Here is a 17882-nt window from a genome sequence, read left to right on the forward strand (position 1 = left end):
GGGCGGGGCGGGGCGGGGCGGGGGGCTGGCCGTGAAGAAACAAGAGGAGGAGGGGCAAGGCTCAGTACTGGATCCTGCTGACTACACCCCCCCACACACTTATAATCTTTAGCTGCCCCATGAACTTTTTGTGAACTGTTTAAAATTGGAGGCTGTTGAACAAACAGCGGCGCCACTGCCAGCCATAATTCCATTGCAACGAGCTAAAGACTTTTAACTCTTCAGGTTCCAGGCCAAAGGTGGACCTGAGCGGAAAGGGCCAAGGAGCTGGGGGCCCTGCCTGGCGTGAGGCCCTTCTCCAGAGTGACAGCCCAAATCCTGGGCAGGAACACCCTCATCCTGGGCAAAGGCCATACTGCGTACACCCCACCATCACTGAAAAACGGGCCCACCCCCCATCTCTCTGGGATGTAGAACTAACTAAGGGGATCTTGGGCACAAGGGACACAGAGATAGGGTCAGAGACACTGCCACGCTCACCCCATTCCTCTTCTAGAAGCGGCTATTGAAATAGTTGGGGGTCTTTCTTACTTCCTTCTTCTTCTTCTTCTTTTTTTTAACCTCCAAGGAAAAGTTCTTCAAAAGTGACTTCCCTGACCCTTGGCTGTGGGTCATGCTGCAGGGGGCAAATGACGTGATTTAGATGACAGACAGAGCAGGCGCTTTGCTGCTGTATATAAGAGGCTCATCTGCCCTTATTTCTCAACTACCCCCCCCCTTTCTTCCACAGGTGGGTGATGCTTCTGGAAGTGCCAAGATGTGTGAAGTCAGTCATGAAAAGCACTTTACAAGCACCAACCTGTTTCCAGTGGGAGCTGCTAAGCTACACCTTGGCTCTGGGTTTTAACCCTTTTTTCCAGCAGTGGAGAGAAGGGGGCAAGGATGTGGGATAGGGATGAAGAGGGAAGGTGGCCAAGAGAAGGGGTCAGCCGGGGAGACGGAGGAGGGTCTGGTTTCTGAAGAACAGACCAGGAATTGTGGTGGCTGCCCGCTGAACACCCAGTTCTGGGAGAGACCCGGCTTGCAAAACGCAGACTCGCCGCGTGGTCTCCGGCTTTCGGTCTGGCCCTAGGGGCAAGCACAGGAGAGCTTGAGTCTCCCTCGACAGACTTGGGCAGTCATCTGGTCCGGGAGCCAAGAGTTATGATTAGCATCCGAGCTTGGCCTGGACGCTGGGGAGAAGAGCCTGATTGGCAGAAAGAGGTCAGAGGGACCAAGATTAGGAGCTGTCCCCCCAACCTCGGCATCCCTGAGCGAGGGCACTTTGGCCCTCTGTGAAAAGACACGAGGGGGCACACGGGTCCCCAGCTGTACCCACCACCGTTCTGCCGATTCCTGCCATGAAGACACCATTATGGAATGAGGAGAAGGAGAGAACGTTTGTTTTGTTTTTTTTCTTTAAAGGCGACTTCCCTTGGCAGGCAACAAACAGATTGCAAAGGAAGGAGCAGTGGCCGTGAGAGGCTGGCGTGAGCGCAGGGAGGAAGGCAGCACCAGGCCACTCCTGCCACCTCTCCTTTCTCTCCACCCCAGCTCCTCCTGGCACCGGGCCACTTTCCACTGCCTCCGCCCTTGAGGCGCTGATGGATTGGTTCAAGTCTGCACAGCACGCTTGTCAAGTGACAGCGACGGAATGGGAAGCAGCGCCACCAAACCATCCCAACTCCACTCCAATACTAACGGTGCCCCTTCCTAGGGCCTCACTCTCTAGGCACCCCATGCCGCATCAGGCACTTATCCAGTTAGTGGCCAAGAAGACCTGGACGGGTTTTGGGGAGCTTCCGGCTCAGAAGGCCGGGCAGACGGCAGGGCTCCCAGCCAGCATGCCATGTGCCACGGTCCTCTGTAGGCTGGGGACCTCTCGGGGAAGGGGTGTCTCTCACTGCACGGGCACGGCTGGTTCTCTGTGGAGGACACGCGCGCGCGCGCGCAGTCACCACAGCCTCCCAGCCCCCACTCTCATCCACGGCGTGTCTCTGGGCAGGTGGCCGGACCTCTTCAACTTTGACCCCCTCATCTGTAAATCTTTGGCACCGTGTTTTCCAGAGGATTAAACTGCACTATGGACTTGAGTTCTGCCTGGCAATAGCTGGTGCAGGCCACATCTAACCCATTAAACAGCATCTGACTCCACTAAACATTCTACGTAACAAACAAACCCCAGAATGGCTACATAGTTTCCTTGCGGCAGAGGGAAGGCTGAGGCAGGGACACAGAGGGGACCAGGGAGGGGTGACCTTCTGCAGAGTGTGTGGCTTTCATGGAAGCCCAAAACTGATGGCACGGGAGCCCTTCCTGGGACTGCTCCAAGCGCAGACTGAGTCACACACAGGCACTTCTCTACTGGCGTCAAGGAAGGGAGGGATGAAGAAGTTCCTATTTTAGCACTGGGGGCCGCGAGGAGGTGGGAGATGAGAAAAAGCGGTCCAGGGTGTGCAGCGTTGGGGCAAGTCCTCCTGGGATGTTTTCCCCAGTATGTGTAGCAGTGGGGAGAGGGGAACCCCAAGGATGCCCCCAGGTCGGGGGGAGGGTCGCGGGCTTCCTGGGGTGTGGCTGAAGGAGGTCGCCCGACTGGGTCCTGCAGCCGGGCATGGGTGCTGGGGGGGAGTGGGAGGTGGGAGGAGTGATCCAGCCTGCCCAGGCGCTGACTCTTGGCACACTCCAAGTCATGGCTGTCGCCGCCTCCAGAGGCGTCCCCACTCACGACCCAAGTTTTGCATTAGTAACAGAGCTGCGGAGCAGGAGTGCGGGTGTGACGGGGTGGGGCACGGGAAACTCACGCGGCTGGCCCTGACCTTTTGAGCAACCAGAACCTTCCCTGCCTCCTCCCAGGGCGCCAGGATAGCGCCGCGAGCCACTCGGGTCAGTCGGGAGTGAACTTGGCCCGCAGCGGCGGCGGCGAGTGGGGGAGGGGCGCCCCCTCCCCCGCCTCAGCCCCGAGCACGGATCGGTCGGCAACAAAGGGATTTTCTCTCCCACCACACACACCCGCGCTGCCGCAGGCTCCTCGCCCCTCCTCCGCCAGGTCCCCGCGCGGGGCCAACCCCGCACACGCACCCCCCGCCCGACCTTCCAGGACCCCCGGCTCTCTCGGCCAGCCCCCGACCCCAGCTCACGCCCCCCCGCGCGCTCCTCTGGGCTCCCCCTTCCCAGGCGCCTGCCGCTGAATCTGACAAAAAGCAACTTTGGGTGCGCGCACGGAGAACCCAGGATGTGCGGCGGCGCGCCCCAGGGGAGTGGGCACTGACTGGAGACCGCTCCGGCCCATCGTCCTGCGCTCCCTTCGGCCAGTCTGGAGTGTTCTCTCCGTGGACGCCTCCCCCACCTTCCCCGATTCAAAGATGCAAGCCAGGTGTAGCCAACTGTAAAAGGGGGCTCGGGGGCTTGGGGAGGGGGCCACCAGCAAGGATCGACCGGGAGAGCCGCTGCCAAACCGGGGCTGCCCGCCACACACACCCTTTCCCAAAAACACAGCCGTGGCCCCCCGTCAGCTCTTGGACCAACCTCAGACACTTCCCCTCCCCCCCGCCCCGACGCCAGGCCTCGGCTTTTTGTTCCTTTCACTTTCTTTCACGGTTGTGCCACACACAACCACGCGTGTATGCAAGAGGGGGCCCCATTTGGAAGCTGGTGTCCCTCAACAGGAGGCAGCAGCCCAGGACAGGAAACCTAGGTTGAATGCAATTAATCGACCTTACTCCTCTCCTCCCCGCCCACCCACCCTCCACACCCCCTCGGGTCTGGTCCCTACAGGCTGGGATCCCACTTGGAGTCTACACAACCTGGAAACAAATCCAGAATAAACGATCCATAGACCACGACTCTAGAGGGGGTGTCACTGCACTGCAGCCTCCATCAGGGCTTTGTAGAAATAAAGTGAACTCACTGCAAACTCCTCCCCCCACAAGGAACAAGCTATACCAGAAAGCTATTAACGACAGCTATCATTAGTACACACAGGAAGCACAAAGGAACCTTTTACGAATAAAAGATGCATAAAACACAGGGTCCTGTGATCTGCACCCGGCTTCCCTGCTGATTGTGTGCAGCCTGGGAGTCCTGGGAAGGCTGGGGATGAGGGTCAGAGGAGGACAGGGGCTCCCACTTTCTGTACGAGGAACAACAGGAACCCCACGTCTGTTCATCTTGGAACCCGGAACACCCCAAACAAAGCTGTGGGAAAACTGCGGTAGACGTGGGGGCCCGTGAATTCTTCTAGCTGTTCAGAGCTTAATTACTCCTCCTTGATCCGTGGGACCAGACACGACACCACCAAGGTTAAAATGCCCCAAACAGCGCCGAGCAGATGTGAGCGAGCTGGCAGACGCGCAAATGAGGCCTGCCTCGGAGCACGATAACAAGTGACTAATACGTTGCATATCGTTGAAAGAAAATTATTTTTCTCTGATTTGCATTTGCTTCGGGGGAAAAAAAAGCCAACCAGAGTCCCTCTTCACAAGCACGAGTCTAATCCTGGAAATGCAGCCCGGCTGCTTTAAGAGAGCTGGAAGGAGGGAAAGACTGCCAGCGCTTTGGCGTTGCAGGCTTGTTTATCTTTCCGCCTTTCCTCCAAGGCGAAACTCGTTTTGCAAGCAACATTCCTACAGAAAATGGCACACATTATAAAAAGAGACCAATTTATAGAACTGGCACCGAAGTTCATGTATCATTCCAGAAGCATCTCCCAGCTCCCCACTAGGGAACCCAACTAGATGTAGAAGTCCACATTATAACTCAGAGAGTAGATCTGGGGGCAGGGTGGGGCGGAGGTGGACCCATAATTTGCAGATATCCTGCAAGCTGTACACTCAGGGGCCGAAGTCACACAGAAGGGCAGGATATAGAATTAAGTCAGCTCTAAATGATCCTCCAAAGCCCGGGGGCCACGGCTGCGGAAGCCTTCAACCTTGAGGTTGGGGGGAGTGGTGTTTACACCCAGCTTGCCCCAGGACAGCCCAGGGGCAGGCCCATCTTCTGGACCATCCTGAGCCCACCAGCTTGGACCGGCCCAGCGGGGTATTGCTGCCACCCACCAACTGTTCTCCCTCCTACCCTGGCGCCTCCCCGCAGTGCCTGGCAGAGGACCAGGAACTCAGAGAAGGCCGGGCTCTGGGCATTTAGTTGATTAAGTCACAGAGTGGGTGGCGCTGTGGGCAGACCTCAAGACAGCACCGTTGGTCCTGCAGCTGAAAGGCAAGCACGCTCTTAAAAACCGGGAAGGCAAAGGGAGGCGGGTGATCAAAAGCCGACTTGCACCCCTCCCCACCCCCATTCACCCCCCTTCGGGTCCTGAACCTACACACTTGTGTTTCCAATCCAGGAAACAGGGCCGAGGGCATAGAACACAGCGGCCGCCCGTCTCTTGAACTTGTCTGAATAACAGGGCCATTTCAGAGGAAGAACAACGGCCTTCAGAGCCTCTGCAATTTCCAGAAAGCCTTCAGTTAATAATACATTCTTTCCAACAGGCTTGCTTTAGGGCGGAAAGTTATTTTCCCAAATCTTAACAACTCGGTCACAAGCCACTGAGGCCCCAGGTCAACAGATCCCGGCCAAACCCCTCCAGACAGTTGACACTCATGACCCCGCAGGCCTTCTCCTGCCACCTCTGCCTAACAAGTTCCCTAAACCACAACACACCAACCAGCGCGCACGTCCACCACGATCCCAGGAGCCAGAAAGATGCGTGTCGCGGGGTGCGGGGGGGGGCGGATGCCGCCGCCGAGGGCTCTCTCGCAGCGCATCCGAGGGCTGCCGGGCCAGCAAGGGGCGGCCACCTCTGCAGCTCTCCGCGGGCCTGCACAGTGCGCGCTTTGTGTGAGCGCCGAGGAGGCACAGCGCTGCTCGTGCGCCAACAGCTGTCACATTATTTGCACTCGCTGTAAACAGCCTTCACACTCCCCCCTCACCACACAGTTAAAGCCAGACTAACAATCCAGTTAGAGATCAAACCAACAACAGCAGCATTGTGTCTGCCTTCGCACCAAGCCCAGCAGCTGGCAGGTTTCTCCGGAACAAGAGACCCCCCTCCCCCCACCCCTCCAGGCTCCAGCCAAGGCTAGCCGAGGCAGCAATGCGTGTGTCGCTGCTGATTGTTAAAGCAAGAGAACACAGCCATTTCGCGCAGAGTTCTGTGCGGTTCATCAGCTCTCTCCCAGAGTTTCCTCCTCCCAGGCCCCCTCCCCCATTTCCTCAGCTGGGAATAAAGGTTGTTCAGACTCCCAGGGTCGGTTTCTCTGCTCAGCAAAGCGTGGGTCGGCCTGCCCCGGCCAGGACTGGGGTCCTGCAGCCCTCTCTACCTTGGTCCCAGAGGCTAGGCAGCCCGGCACTTTCTGCAGTCCAAAGCCTCGTGTGTTTCAGAAAACCGTCCAACTCCCTGAATCCTTCCTGGTCGCCCCACTGATCAAAATGTCTCCTTTTATGATTTTTGGTTAAGTCGAACATTTCCATAATCGTCATTATTAGTGCAAATTACATGCCTAATCGGTCCTTAAATAGATTTTAATTAAATAATCATACAAGGCTCATTTTATGACTTAAGAAAGGCATTAGTTTTCGTTATAAACTTTCCACCAGGATATAGAATAATGATAGCAGACAAATACTTACTCTTTGAAAAGCACCAGTAACGGATGGGCAGAGTGTTGGGAAAGCAGACCCTGCTTCACACCTTCTGGAATCCAAGTGGAAACTAGACAGACCACATCTGCACAACTTTCCTCCGGAGAAGGGAGAGGGGATTTCTTCCTCCAAAGCATTACTTTTGTCTTCTCTTTGGGGCCAGGAGAAAGGAACCCCAAATGTTCCTTTTCCTTGCCCATCTGAAGAGATTTCTCCAGCTTAGAAGTCTCTTCTAGAGACCACTCCTCGCCACCCCCATCTGTTTTCCACCCCTCAGTCTGCTGAGAGCCGTGGTGGAAAGCAGGCAGGCTGTGCTTGTTAAATGCTGTGTAAAATGCTGTTAATAAAATAATAAATACAAAGGATGGAGGCTGCTGGTTCCATGGGTGTTTTGACTGGAAATGCCTTGGCACTTGTCATGTGTTTATGGGAGGGCAGACAACTCTAGGATTTACATAGTTTGGACATCTCTGTACTTCACTTATTCTTTCCTAATTGACGTAGGCCTAGAGCTATTTCAAGTTTGCATTTGTACAGAACTGTTAAATGCCTAAGAGTTTCTCCAATTAAACCAAGTTTTAAATCAGACCCAAGGCTGGAACGTACTCTCGGCCTCGCCCCACTCCACCCCTCTGCCTCTGTGGCTGGAGAAAACAAACAGACACTCAACAACGATCCCCTGTCCTTGCTCTCCCCACCTTCACCACCCGCACCCCCGGTGGGGGCACCTAGGGCAAAGGTTAAGGTGTCTTCAGATTACAGGCAAGGCCCTGGCTACACACACTGGAAAGCACTGCAGTTGGGCGCATCCTGGGCATACTCGAACCTCTAAAATAGTGAGCTAAGATGGGGGGAAAACTGCTGGCCTGGTAAAACCCACTGTTCACAAAACAATGTCAGCAAAGGCTGAAAGGCATTCTTTAGAGAGGTACCAGGGACTCATGCCTACTGAAGCTCTTTCAGCACAAAGGCTTTTAGGGGAAGAAGGGAAAAGGGGGGTGGGGGGGAGGAGAGAAAGGGAGGGCTCCTGTTTCAGAGCAGGCATCCCCAGAGAGTCAAGAACCAAGTGTAGCTTCAATCAAACGCTGACTTCCCCTCTGGGAGTCTAGTAGGAAACCTGATCACAGTAGCTTACTACCGGCCTGGATCCATTCAGGTCCATTCAGGTTTTCTTCTCATGCTAGTAACTTTTTAAAATACATACCGATAGAAAAGAAGCAATCCCTGACAGACTTTTATTGAAAACCACACTGAGACCTCATAACATCCAGACTTAATCCCTATCAGACAAACCGCAGCACCTCTGGCCTCTGCAGCGGGCCAGACCCTTTCACCTCTTCCCACCAGGTCTCTCCCCTCCAGCCGCTGCTGTTCCCTCTCCCCGAAAGAATGATGGGAGGACTTGCCAAAGAGCACCTAGATACCGGTTCTGGAATCAATTCCTAATTCCTAATAAATGATCCCACTTAGGGGGAGAAAAAAAAATCCCAGCCTTTTCATATGGATTCCTTTAAAGCCCAGAATGCAAAGAACTGTAACAAAGGGAAAGAGGAACCCACGGAGGCAGACCTGGAGGAATAGCCTCAGGAATACCCTTGGAGGGGAGCTCAACCTGCAGGTTGGCCCCCAGACACTGGCCTACGCAGGTCTTGGTGGTGGGGTGGGCGGGCATCTCAGGGGCAGCAGGGAACGGAGAAGCAACCTATAGGAATCTGACCAGTCATTCAAAGCAATTACTAATCCTCCAGGCCTACTATGTGCCAAGTATTCTTTGATCCTAAAGGTGGAAAATTATTCCCAGTCTTACAAATGAAGAAACTTACTGAGGCTCAGAGGCCATAAATAACCTGCCCCCAAGGTCACACAGCTAGTAAAAATGGGCCACGGTCAAACTCAGTCCTGGAGTTGCGGAGAGGAGCCAATTATTGGTCAAATTGTGCCATCCAGAATCCCCAAGAAGTTTGGAAGGCTTCCTTAGCCCTAGTACTCCAATACAGAGTAAAAGGATAGCACTTAACACCTATGAAATTCGGTTCACGAGGAGCCCGCACCCTAGTTTCTCCTACACCCAGAAATCTCTTGGTCCATGTGAAGTCTTTCGAAATTTCTGCCAACATCCTACCCATCTCCCTACACTGGAACACCCTGGTGTGAGGCCAGGGGTTCCCAACAAGGCTCCACTTTCCCCTCCTCCAGGAGCCCAGAACAGGCAGTGGGAGGTGGGTGCTACTCTTAGGTCTCTATAAAAAGTGCTGACACCTGGAACTAGAAGAAGGCTTGTCACACTAGTTTTGCCACATAAAGCAATAAATCAAATTATCTAGACAGAGCAAAAGCCCTTTGGAAAGACTGCCTACATCTACCTTTCCTAGGACTTTAATGAAAAACCCAGGGACCAAAGTGGGCTGGGGAGGCAACTGAGGGGGAAGCGGCTTGCAAGATGCTGGACCCTCCTGGACTCCTGGGGGTCCCCACAAAAAGCCAAGTCCCGAGACAAGCCGGAGGTTGGGGTTATCTCTCCTCTCCCCAACTTCTCATCCCAGCAGCGCAGGGTCAGCGCTCAACATCCCCTCCCCACCCCATCTTCAATTTCCTGGTCTGCCCCGGGCTTTCAGAAGCTCCGGGAACCATCCACACCCGATGCCACAGACGCCACAGGCTCCACGACCGAGGGCCGTCTCCAGCTCAGCTCGGTGGGAAGGGGAACGGGCAGGAGCGCCGGACACTCAGCCGCCTCTGCGGCTTCCCGGCCCCGGACGGGTGGCTCCTCCAGTGGCCGAGGCTCCGGATGTGTGAAATGGCTCCAGGAGCGCCCGGGGCAGGCCAGGGCCTCCGCAGCGGGAGGGACCGAGGCGATGGCGGAGCCGGGTCCTCACCCCTCTAGTCAGCCCCGGCGGCCCGGCAGCCCCTGGCTCGCAGCCAGTGGCTTTCTCTCTTTTTTAAACTTTCCGGCCTTGGCGATCACCGCCGATTGGGACAGGATTTCCAGCCCCCGCCTTCCCTCCTCCACACCCTCCGTGCAGGCCCTTCCAACCTCCAGGGAGGTGACCCCCGCCCCCGGGCACCGTGAGTCCCTGGCCCCGGCAGACCCTCCCCCGCCCCCGCCACTTGGGCCACCTGGAACGAGCCGCTTCCCAAAGCGATCGGCGTCCGGCCGAGTCTGGGGCTGCTGCTGCGTCCGGGGAGGAACTCCCGCAGCCTCCAAAGGTCCAGGCCTGCCCGCAGCGGCTTGCAGAACCGCCCCCTACTCTCGCTCTCTTCGAAAGACCAGACGCGGGGGTAGGGGGGGCGGGGGAAGTTTAAGGCCTGTCTTTAAAAAAAATTTAACTCTTCAGATGCAAGAATTTGGGTGCCCTTGGCACGGTTATGAGCGCTCAGGTAGAACAATAGAAATGGGGGGTGCCGGAAATGGTGCAGGAAGACCCCTATAACCCTATAAACCTCTCCTCCCCCCTCGCAGTTACTATTAGCATTAAAAGATCCCAGTGCCTTCAATGCAATAGTGCCTGTTTATAACTTTTCCCTGCTGGGTCCCCACACCCTAAGCAAGCTCCCTCCCTCACGTTTTGAAATCACCAGGGCAAAGATCGCTCCCAAATCTGTGACCTCCCGGAGCTCTTGGGCCTCTCACCTGCTCTGCCCCTGGCACCCTGACCTGACTCACCCTCTTCCCCCCAGTAGTAGTTCCTCTGGTTTGCACCTAGACAATAAATTTAGTTTCATGTAGCTTCCGGTCTTTAATTTTAGCAGGTCTCCTTTTTGCATGCAAATCAATATGGCAATTACCATCTAAAAGCTCGCCCAGCCCCGGGTCAATGTAAATTGATCATTGTCCGCCTTCCACAAAATAACACCGGGAGTCTGTGATGCATAATGAGATTATACTGGAAACTGTCTTTTAGATCAAATTCTATTTTATGCTGTCAGGATCTTCTCCTAGCGGACTTCCCCGCTAGTCTAATCACGGGGCGCCGGAGCCCATGGGTGCTGAGGGGCGATGGCTGGCCGGGGAGACATGGTTCTAAGAAATAACAAAGTGCGGGGACGCCCCCCCCCATTTCCAACACCCTCGACTAGGGGCCGGCGGAAATGAGCCTGCGCTGGGAAAGGGGGCCTTCTACAGAAACGTTGCGGGGGGGAAAAGTTCGTTGGTTAATTCCCATCCAACAGAAAGTCAGCTATCCCTTCCGGAGGAACACATGGGGGGCAACCAGCGGAAGCCGTCGGGCCGGGCTGGAGGTTGGGAGACGTCCACGGCCAAGTGCTCGGGGCACAGGCGGCTTGGCTGCCACGGGGGGGGGCCTGAGAAGACCTTCCACTCCTGCCCCGGCTGCTTCTCAAGCCAGCGCCACCATCTAGGCCCCGGCAGCGCAGCCAGCCTTGCAAACAGACGGAATCCTGCTGGCCGTACACTCGGGCGAGGCAGCCCGGTCGGGCCGGGCCCCCTGACTGGGCGAGGCCCCTCCAGGCCCGAACCGTGTGAGCCGAGGGCTGGAGGCCTCCAGCCAGGAGAAGGTCCTCCCGCCCCTGCGCGGCCCCCGGGGCACGGGTGTGACCCTGGAGCTTAACAAAGGGCCTTCAGAGCTCCTTTGGGCCTCGGGCTGGCGGGGGGGAGCGGTGGGGCCAGGGGGAGAGGGGCGGTACGGCGGCCCAAGGGGACCCGTGAGGCCCCACGCCCCGCCGGGCTGGGTCTGCCGGGCCCGCCGCCCTCGAGGAAACCACCGAGGTGGCATTGCCGGGGCTGCTGGGCACTCCCGAGGACCGTCCTGGGGTTCGGGCGGCTCGGAGGCCGGCGAGCCTCCTGCCCAGCCCCGCGGGCCCGGCTGTCGTGCCCGACCCAGCGCGGGCTCCACCCGAGTGCGGTCTTCCCCATAAAAGCTGGAATTCCCGGCTGGGCTCAGACAAAGAGGGACCGCGGCAAACCGACGCCGCGGGCAAACCAAACCCAAGCCGAGTTTACGCGCGCGTCTGGGGTCACAGAGGCGCCTGCTAATCCTCCCTACGCTGGCCGTCCCCGCACGGTCTCCTCAAGGGGGGAAAGAAAAAGGGAAAGAAAGCATACCTCCCCTTGATTCCGCCCAGAGGCCGAGCTTCGCACTTCTTTCGGTTCAGTCTCTCTCGGTTCACTAGGCCCTGCGCCACCTTAGCAAACAGGGCTTAGAGGAGCGCAACATCCCTTGCTTCCGACCCAGAATGCAAAGCTACTCCTCTTTTTCCTCCACCATCCATCCTCTCAGGGTCCAGAACTCAAAAATCTTTCAGAAATCCTCCTACCTGCTCAAGACGTACTCTCTTCCCCACTCTAGATGGGAAGAAACTATAACCAGAAGCAATCTTAGTAACCAAGGGCCATCCACCCTTAGCTAGGCACCGTCGCCCTCAGTTTCCCTCTAGCCGAAGACACAGTATTTCCCAGTGAATGAGTGTGCGAACGTGGTTGTGTGGCCCACACTTCCGTGCCCTGCTCTGTCTCACCGGGCAGGAAAATCTTCATCAGGCAATGAGGAGTTTTTGTCATTCAGCCTGTGTATCTAAGCATGGATGTATGCATGTGAATGCTTTTTGTGTTTCCAAGTGACCCTCTTCACACCTTTAAATGGGCTTTTGTCTCTCGAATGAACTTACAGAAATTCTGCTCCAGTTTCCAGCTCAACAAAGTCTGGGATTTTCTCCTAGAATCTCGCTCTAGGTCTCAGTATTTGCATACCCATGTTTACATTCCTCGCGGCCAGTTCTTTCTCTCTTCTGTATCTCTTGTTCCATGTGGGCACCAGAGCCCAAATGTCTTGATTTGTCTCAGCACATGTCATTCAGGCGCACATCTTAATCTGTGCATTCCTGTCTAACACGTACACCTCCCCACGACTTACATTCTTGCTTTGCCTATAATGGGGCTCGTTCCCAGACCAATATGGGTTTGCAGTTTAATGTAACTAGAGGATCCCCTAAGACTACAAACCCTAAAAGGAAGAGGAGGGGGAAGGAGAGAGGAGTGTGACTAATGATTCATTTCTCTATAGGGTAACCCACCCACCAATTTCTACCTCAGGGAAAGAACGAGACCAATGCCTGCAGAGTTGTATTAAATTTTTAGACCCATTCAATGTTGACCCCATGGATGTGTATACAAATGACCGATCTTGTACACATCTCTGTCCAGCTCCTGTTTGGAGGCTGCCTCCCTGCACAAATCTTATTTGAACTCTCCACAAGTTCATGGTTAAAAGTGTTTTTATTTACATAGACAACTCAAGGACCCCTTTGCTCTCTCCGACGCATACCTGTACGCACTGGACAGGCATTTCAGGCTTGGGTCTTTGGTAGGCAACACTCTCGGTCACAGGCCCCACTGACTAAAGCTCTGAGCAGACCTTCACATACTGGGCCGCTGCGAACGGTAAGGTCTAACCTCTGCATCTCCCCAACTCAGTTCCTTAAGTGAGGGTGCCCACTGTGTGTGTTCACACCTTCCCCAGTGAGAAGTATCGGGTCAAATTAGATCACCTAGCAGCTGCGTTTGGTTCGTCGAAGAATCGAGCCCAATGTACCAGGATGTGAGATTGCATACACAGAAGAGAAAGGAAAACCCTAAGCCCAGACTCCCGCCTCCTCTCCCCAGGGGGCTACTTTGCCTCCAGGAATTTCTACTACACTCCCCACCCCCACTCTCCCTATCGTCTTTAAAGGGTTAAGAGAAACCCTCGCAGCCTTCCCTCCACCCTGGTCGCTGGGCCCGAAGGCTCGCTCGCTCACGGGAGTCTGCCGCCGCCTCCGCGGCCCGTTCTTCAGCCGGGAGGGAGCCTGCATGCCTGTCTAGACCCATCTATCACAGGCACATCAACAACACCCGCGAGAGCGCGGAGACCCTACCCAGGTCCCCCTGCCCGCACGGTTCCCGGCGGACAGAACGCTGGAGCGTGACCGCGCCTGCAGGGTCGGGGTGGGACTCGACGGGCTCGGGCTGCCCCGAGCGCACAGCGGGTCCGCCCCGGCCCCCGGCCCACAGCGCTCCCGCCGGCCCGGCTGCCGGGGCACAGTCACAGCTCTGCGCGCTGGGCAGTCCTATTTTTATCTTGTCTAATCCCAAACTGGGCGGGGAGCACAGGCGTCGTGCTTAGAGAACAAGAGATAGGCGAGGGAGGCGGGGAGGAGCAGCCAGGCAGCGACGCGAGCGGGAGCGAGTTAAAGACACAGTCGAGGCGACCGAGAACAGGAAGAAAGAGCGGGCTGCGCGGGCCTCGAGGCGCCGCACGCAACGCGCCGCCCGGCCAAGTTACACTCGCCTCCCGGTCGCCCCTCGCCGCCCATCCCTCCCCACTTCCCAGAGGCGCTCTCCGCAGCCCGGGCCGCGGGGCCCCGGCCTGTGTGGGAGGCACAGGCCCGGCTGGCCCTGCAAAGGGCTGGAGAGAATCGCCAATGAGCTGTGCGGCCCATTGATCCGGAGAACACTTCCTAATTAACTCTCAGTCACCTACTGGTGACAGCACCTCAAAGGACAGCGCTGGGGCCGTCCGAGCCCCAACCCCGACCTGCCCGCGGAGCGCCTGGCGCCCGAACCCCGCGCGCGCCCCCCCACTACCCCAGGCAATCCCGGTGAGTGGCGGCGTAAACCCGCACACTAAAGGCCAGCCTCGGGTTAGACCTGGACGGCATATTAATCACCGCCATCTCCCCCCTTCCTCCTCGCGGTGAAATCATGCCCCAAATAAACACGGGAACCAACACTGCAAAGCCCAGACCAGATAACAGGTCGGGGGTGGAGTGGGAAGGGTCGAGAAGCAAATGTATTTTCCAAGCGTCCACGTACAGGAGTCTCGGAGGCCGACAATTAAAATGCCTTCCACACAAGCAATTCTGTTGGCCAAACCGAATCCAACACCTCGTAAGGGTTGATTTCGGCCCGCGGTGTCCGTTTCCAGTGCCACAGGAAGTGTCAGATGGCTACAAATACCCAAGTCTGTCTGCGTTCACCACCCACCACCTTCTGGAGTGGGCCATTTCCTCCTCGTTTTTATTCCCAAGTCATTTTAAGGATTTTTCTCCAGAGACTACCCCTAGAATCAAATACCACTACCCCTCCTCTGGCCTTCTCTCAAAAAAGAAACAAACAAACAAAAAAACCCAGCTAAAACCCTGAGCTGTCTACTCTAGACACAAGAGGCTGTACGAATACCTATTTGAAGCGCGCTGGTTTCTTTTTTTAAGGTTTGTTTTTAAATACACATAACCCTCCCCCCTCCTTCGCTCTTCCATCCCCGCAACCCCCCAACCCTTTAGACGCCGGTGGCGCGCGCCCTCGCGCGCGGGCACTCACAGCCTCTAGCTGGAGATCGCGGACTTTCTGGAAAAGATTCATTAACTGCAAATTAAGCCTCGCCCCGGCTTCGGCCTACACGCGGCCAGGTTCAGCCGTCTCAGGGACCCGGGGACGTGCCCACTCGAGAGTGCAGGCGGCGGGAAGCCCGCCGGGACCACGCGTGCCTCGAGCCGCCCTACTCCGCACTCGGCGCCCCGGGGCTTGCTTGGTCAACAGCAGGAGCACGTCGCCGCCGCCCCGAGCCCCCTAGTTGGCGGAGGCTCTGCAGCGCAGCCGCCCGCCTGCTCCGAGCGCGGGCCCCGCGGCGCAGCGGCGCCTCGCTCTCCCCGCCTCGGCCGAGGATCGCGCCCGGGTGCGCAAGTTCCTCTTCGCCCTCAGCCTCTGCGCCGCACGCCCTCCGAGTGGGACCAACTTCCTCCGGCCGCAGACTCGCACACGCCCTACAGGGCTTTCCACCAGACTCCACGCTACCCAGAGGAGGACCCAGGTCTCGCCCCCCCGCCCGCCGCCGCCCCCGCCCCCGCACGATCTACCCCCTACCCCCACCCCTGGGGGTAGATCTTAAACTTAAAACCAACCCCACGACGTCGCGGGGAAGGTGGGGGTGGACCAGGGTGGCAGATTAAAATTTTTAAAGAACATTTACAAAACAAAGCGTCTGACCTGACTGGCTGGCTGGCGGGCGGGCCGAGTCGGAACCCCTCGCTCTGCTCGATTTCCTAGTATTTTTTAAAAATCCATGTGATTCACGCTTTGGAGCAATCCAAAAAAAGCCAAAAAAAACAAAAAACCGGGACTCCCCTCCCGAGTCGCGCGGCAGCGGCGTCAGGTCGAGCTCGGCTCGGCCCGGGGCGCCCGCCACACACACCCTCGCGCACGCACACGCCGTCGTTCCACGAGCAAGAACGAGCTGCCCCCGGAGAGGTGAGACGAGGCAGCGGCGGCTGGAGGTTTTTACAGTTGTTTCCCGAGTCGAAAAAGAAAGCAGACGGGAACCCGCCGCCCTCCCCTTCCTGCTAACGAGCTAACGCCGAGCCGAGCTTCCCAGCTTCCAGCCCAGCTCACCCCCCCGCCCCCCCCCGCCCGGCTCGCGGCACTCAGCGACGACCGCGCTCCCGCGCACACAGGCACACACTTCCTGCAAACTTCCAATCCGCGAACTCCCTGCTCTCCTCCCAGCCCCCAGGGGGGCGGCAGCCCACCCCCCCGCCGCGCCCCTCCCTCCCCGAAGCCCACGCCGGGCCGCTTAGGTTGGCTGCATTTTTAATAACTTACAGCTAGGAAATAAAAACGAACGCGAGCAAAGCAGCCAAAGTGAAGCGCGAGGCACAAGCTTCGAGGGGTACGCCAGAGAGTCAGAGGAGCCACCCGCCGCTAGTCTGGGCCCCGAGGGAGGGGGCCGACTGCAGCCCGCCGCACGCACGCCCGCCAGCCCGCGCGGCCTCCGCGGGGAAAGGTGTTCCGGGCACTGACCTGAAATCCCCAGCCGGGGAGTAAGCAGGGAGCCTGCGATCCGGCGCTCTGAAGTTTTCCCCGGAGCAGAGTCGAGGCAGCGAGGAGGAGCGACGGGAGGTGGGGTGGGTGGGGAGAGGTGTGCGGGGTTGGAGGAAAGTGGGGTGGCGACGTTGGCGATGGGAGAAGGGGCCGGGCCGGGGAAGCGCGGCGAACAGCAAAGTTTGCCGTCCCCCGCTGCCCGCAACCCGCTCGCGGCGCCGCGCTCGCTCGCCTCCCTCGCCGTCTGCTGCCAGCCGGCTGCTGCCCTCGGGGTCGGCCACGCCGAGGGGTGGGCTCTGGGCCGGGTGGGGGCGGGGGCGGGCTCAAAGCCTCCGGGCAGGTGGCGACAGCCCCGCGCGATCCTCCGGGCTCCGGCGGCTGGGCCGGGCTCGGCCGGGCTCAGCAGCTCTCGCGTCGCCGCTGCTGCCGCCCGCGCTCAGGCAGGAGCCCCAGCGCCATGCTGACGATTAGCCGCGAGCGCCCGCTCGGGCTGGGTGTGTGAGTATGTGTGTGTGAGTGTGTTGGCCAAGTCTTCCCTGCGCGGCGACAGCGCGGCTTGGGCTCCCCGCCCGGCAGCTCGCGGGCTCCCCATCCGCCGCCGCTGCCGCCTCGCTCCCGCTCTTGGTCGCGGTCTGGGCTCCGGCGCGTCTTCCCCGCTGCCGCCGAGCTCGGTCCGCGTTCAGCAAGGAGCGTAGCTCTGCCTCCCCTCGCCGCTGGGAGCCCAGGCTCCGTCTGCCGCCGCACGCCGCGATCCCAACGCGTCCCCCCTCCCTGGTTCCCTCCTCTTCCTCCTCCCCCTCCCTCCCAGCAGCCGCCTCCCCTCCGCCCGCAGGCGCAGCGCTCGGGCGACAGCCAGCCGCCCGCCCGCCGCCGCCTCCAGCTCTCGCAAGTTTGAGCTCCCCCAGCCTCCGCTCACCCTCCGCTCACCCTCCGTTGCAGCGCCTGGGCGGTGGGGTGTCGGAGGGGTGATTCCCCCAGAAAGGTTTGCCCGAGTTTCCCCAGCCATCATCGATTCCCGGCGCGTTTCGCCTATCTGGGTCCGAACCCCAGACCACTTGGGCGGCGTCCCCCTCGCCCCTTGTCCTCCCCTCCCCCGCTTGGACCGAGTTGGCTGCGCACACCCCGCCCGGGCGCGCGTCCTGGGCGAGCGAGAGACCGACTTGGGCGGCGGCGGCGGCGGCGGCGGCGCGGGCGGCCCGTTGATCCTGAGCCGAGGGGATGGGGGGCGGCGGGGGCGGCTCTCCCAGCCGCGCGCCGAGACTCCCCTCGCTACCCAGAAGGCCTGTGGAGGACCGCAATTACCGTAAAGCGCCTAGCACTCGGCTCAGCCAAAGCTGTCAAACCCCAGCGGCAGCCGCCGCTGCCTCCTCTCGCCACCAGCGCTGCGCTCTCCCGGTCGTGCGTCCCCTCCGAGACTAAGCAGAGCCTGGCGAGTGCGCGTCGGTGCCCA

General features: G+C 58.6%; 2 protein-coding genes across 2 annotated transcripts in view; both read right to left on the bottom strand.

Moving 5' to 3' along the window:
- Positions 1-17882, bottom strand: part of LOC309799281 (uncharacterized protein) — a gene marked incomplete at its 5' end in the record, with an annotated part of 55839 nt that overhangs the window by 18237 nt on the left and 19720 nt on the right. The window contains one exon of the mRNA XM_082612237.1: positions 17349-17714. Within this exon, the coding sequence (XP_082468363.1) occupies positions 17349-17714 (366 nt within the window). The remainder of the gene's footprint in view (positions 1-17348; positions 17715-17882) is intronic.
- Positions 732-17024, bottom strand: LOC309800883 (uncharacterized protein; the record flags this gene model as incomplete). The annotated part of the gene is made up of 4 exons (XM_082615191.1): positions 732-1068; positions 15602-15657; positions 16412-16867; positions 16898-17024. 4 exons carry the CDS (start codon positions 17022-17024, stop codon positions 844-846), a joined length of 864 nt encoding a protein of 287 aa, XP_082471317.1. The 3' UTR covers positions 732-843.

This window comes from Mesoplodon mirus (assembly GCF_964341445.2).
Source record: "Mesoplodon mirus genome assembly, chromosome: 3".
Lineage (NCBI taxonomy): Eukaryota > Metazoa > Chordata > Mammalia > Artiodactyla > Ziphiidae > Mesoplodon > Mesoplodon mirus.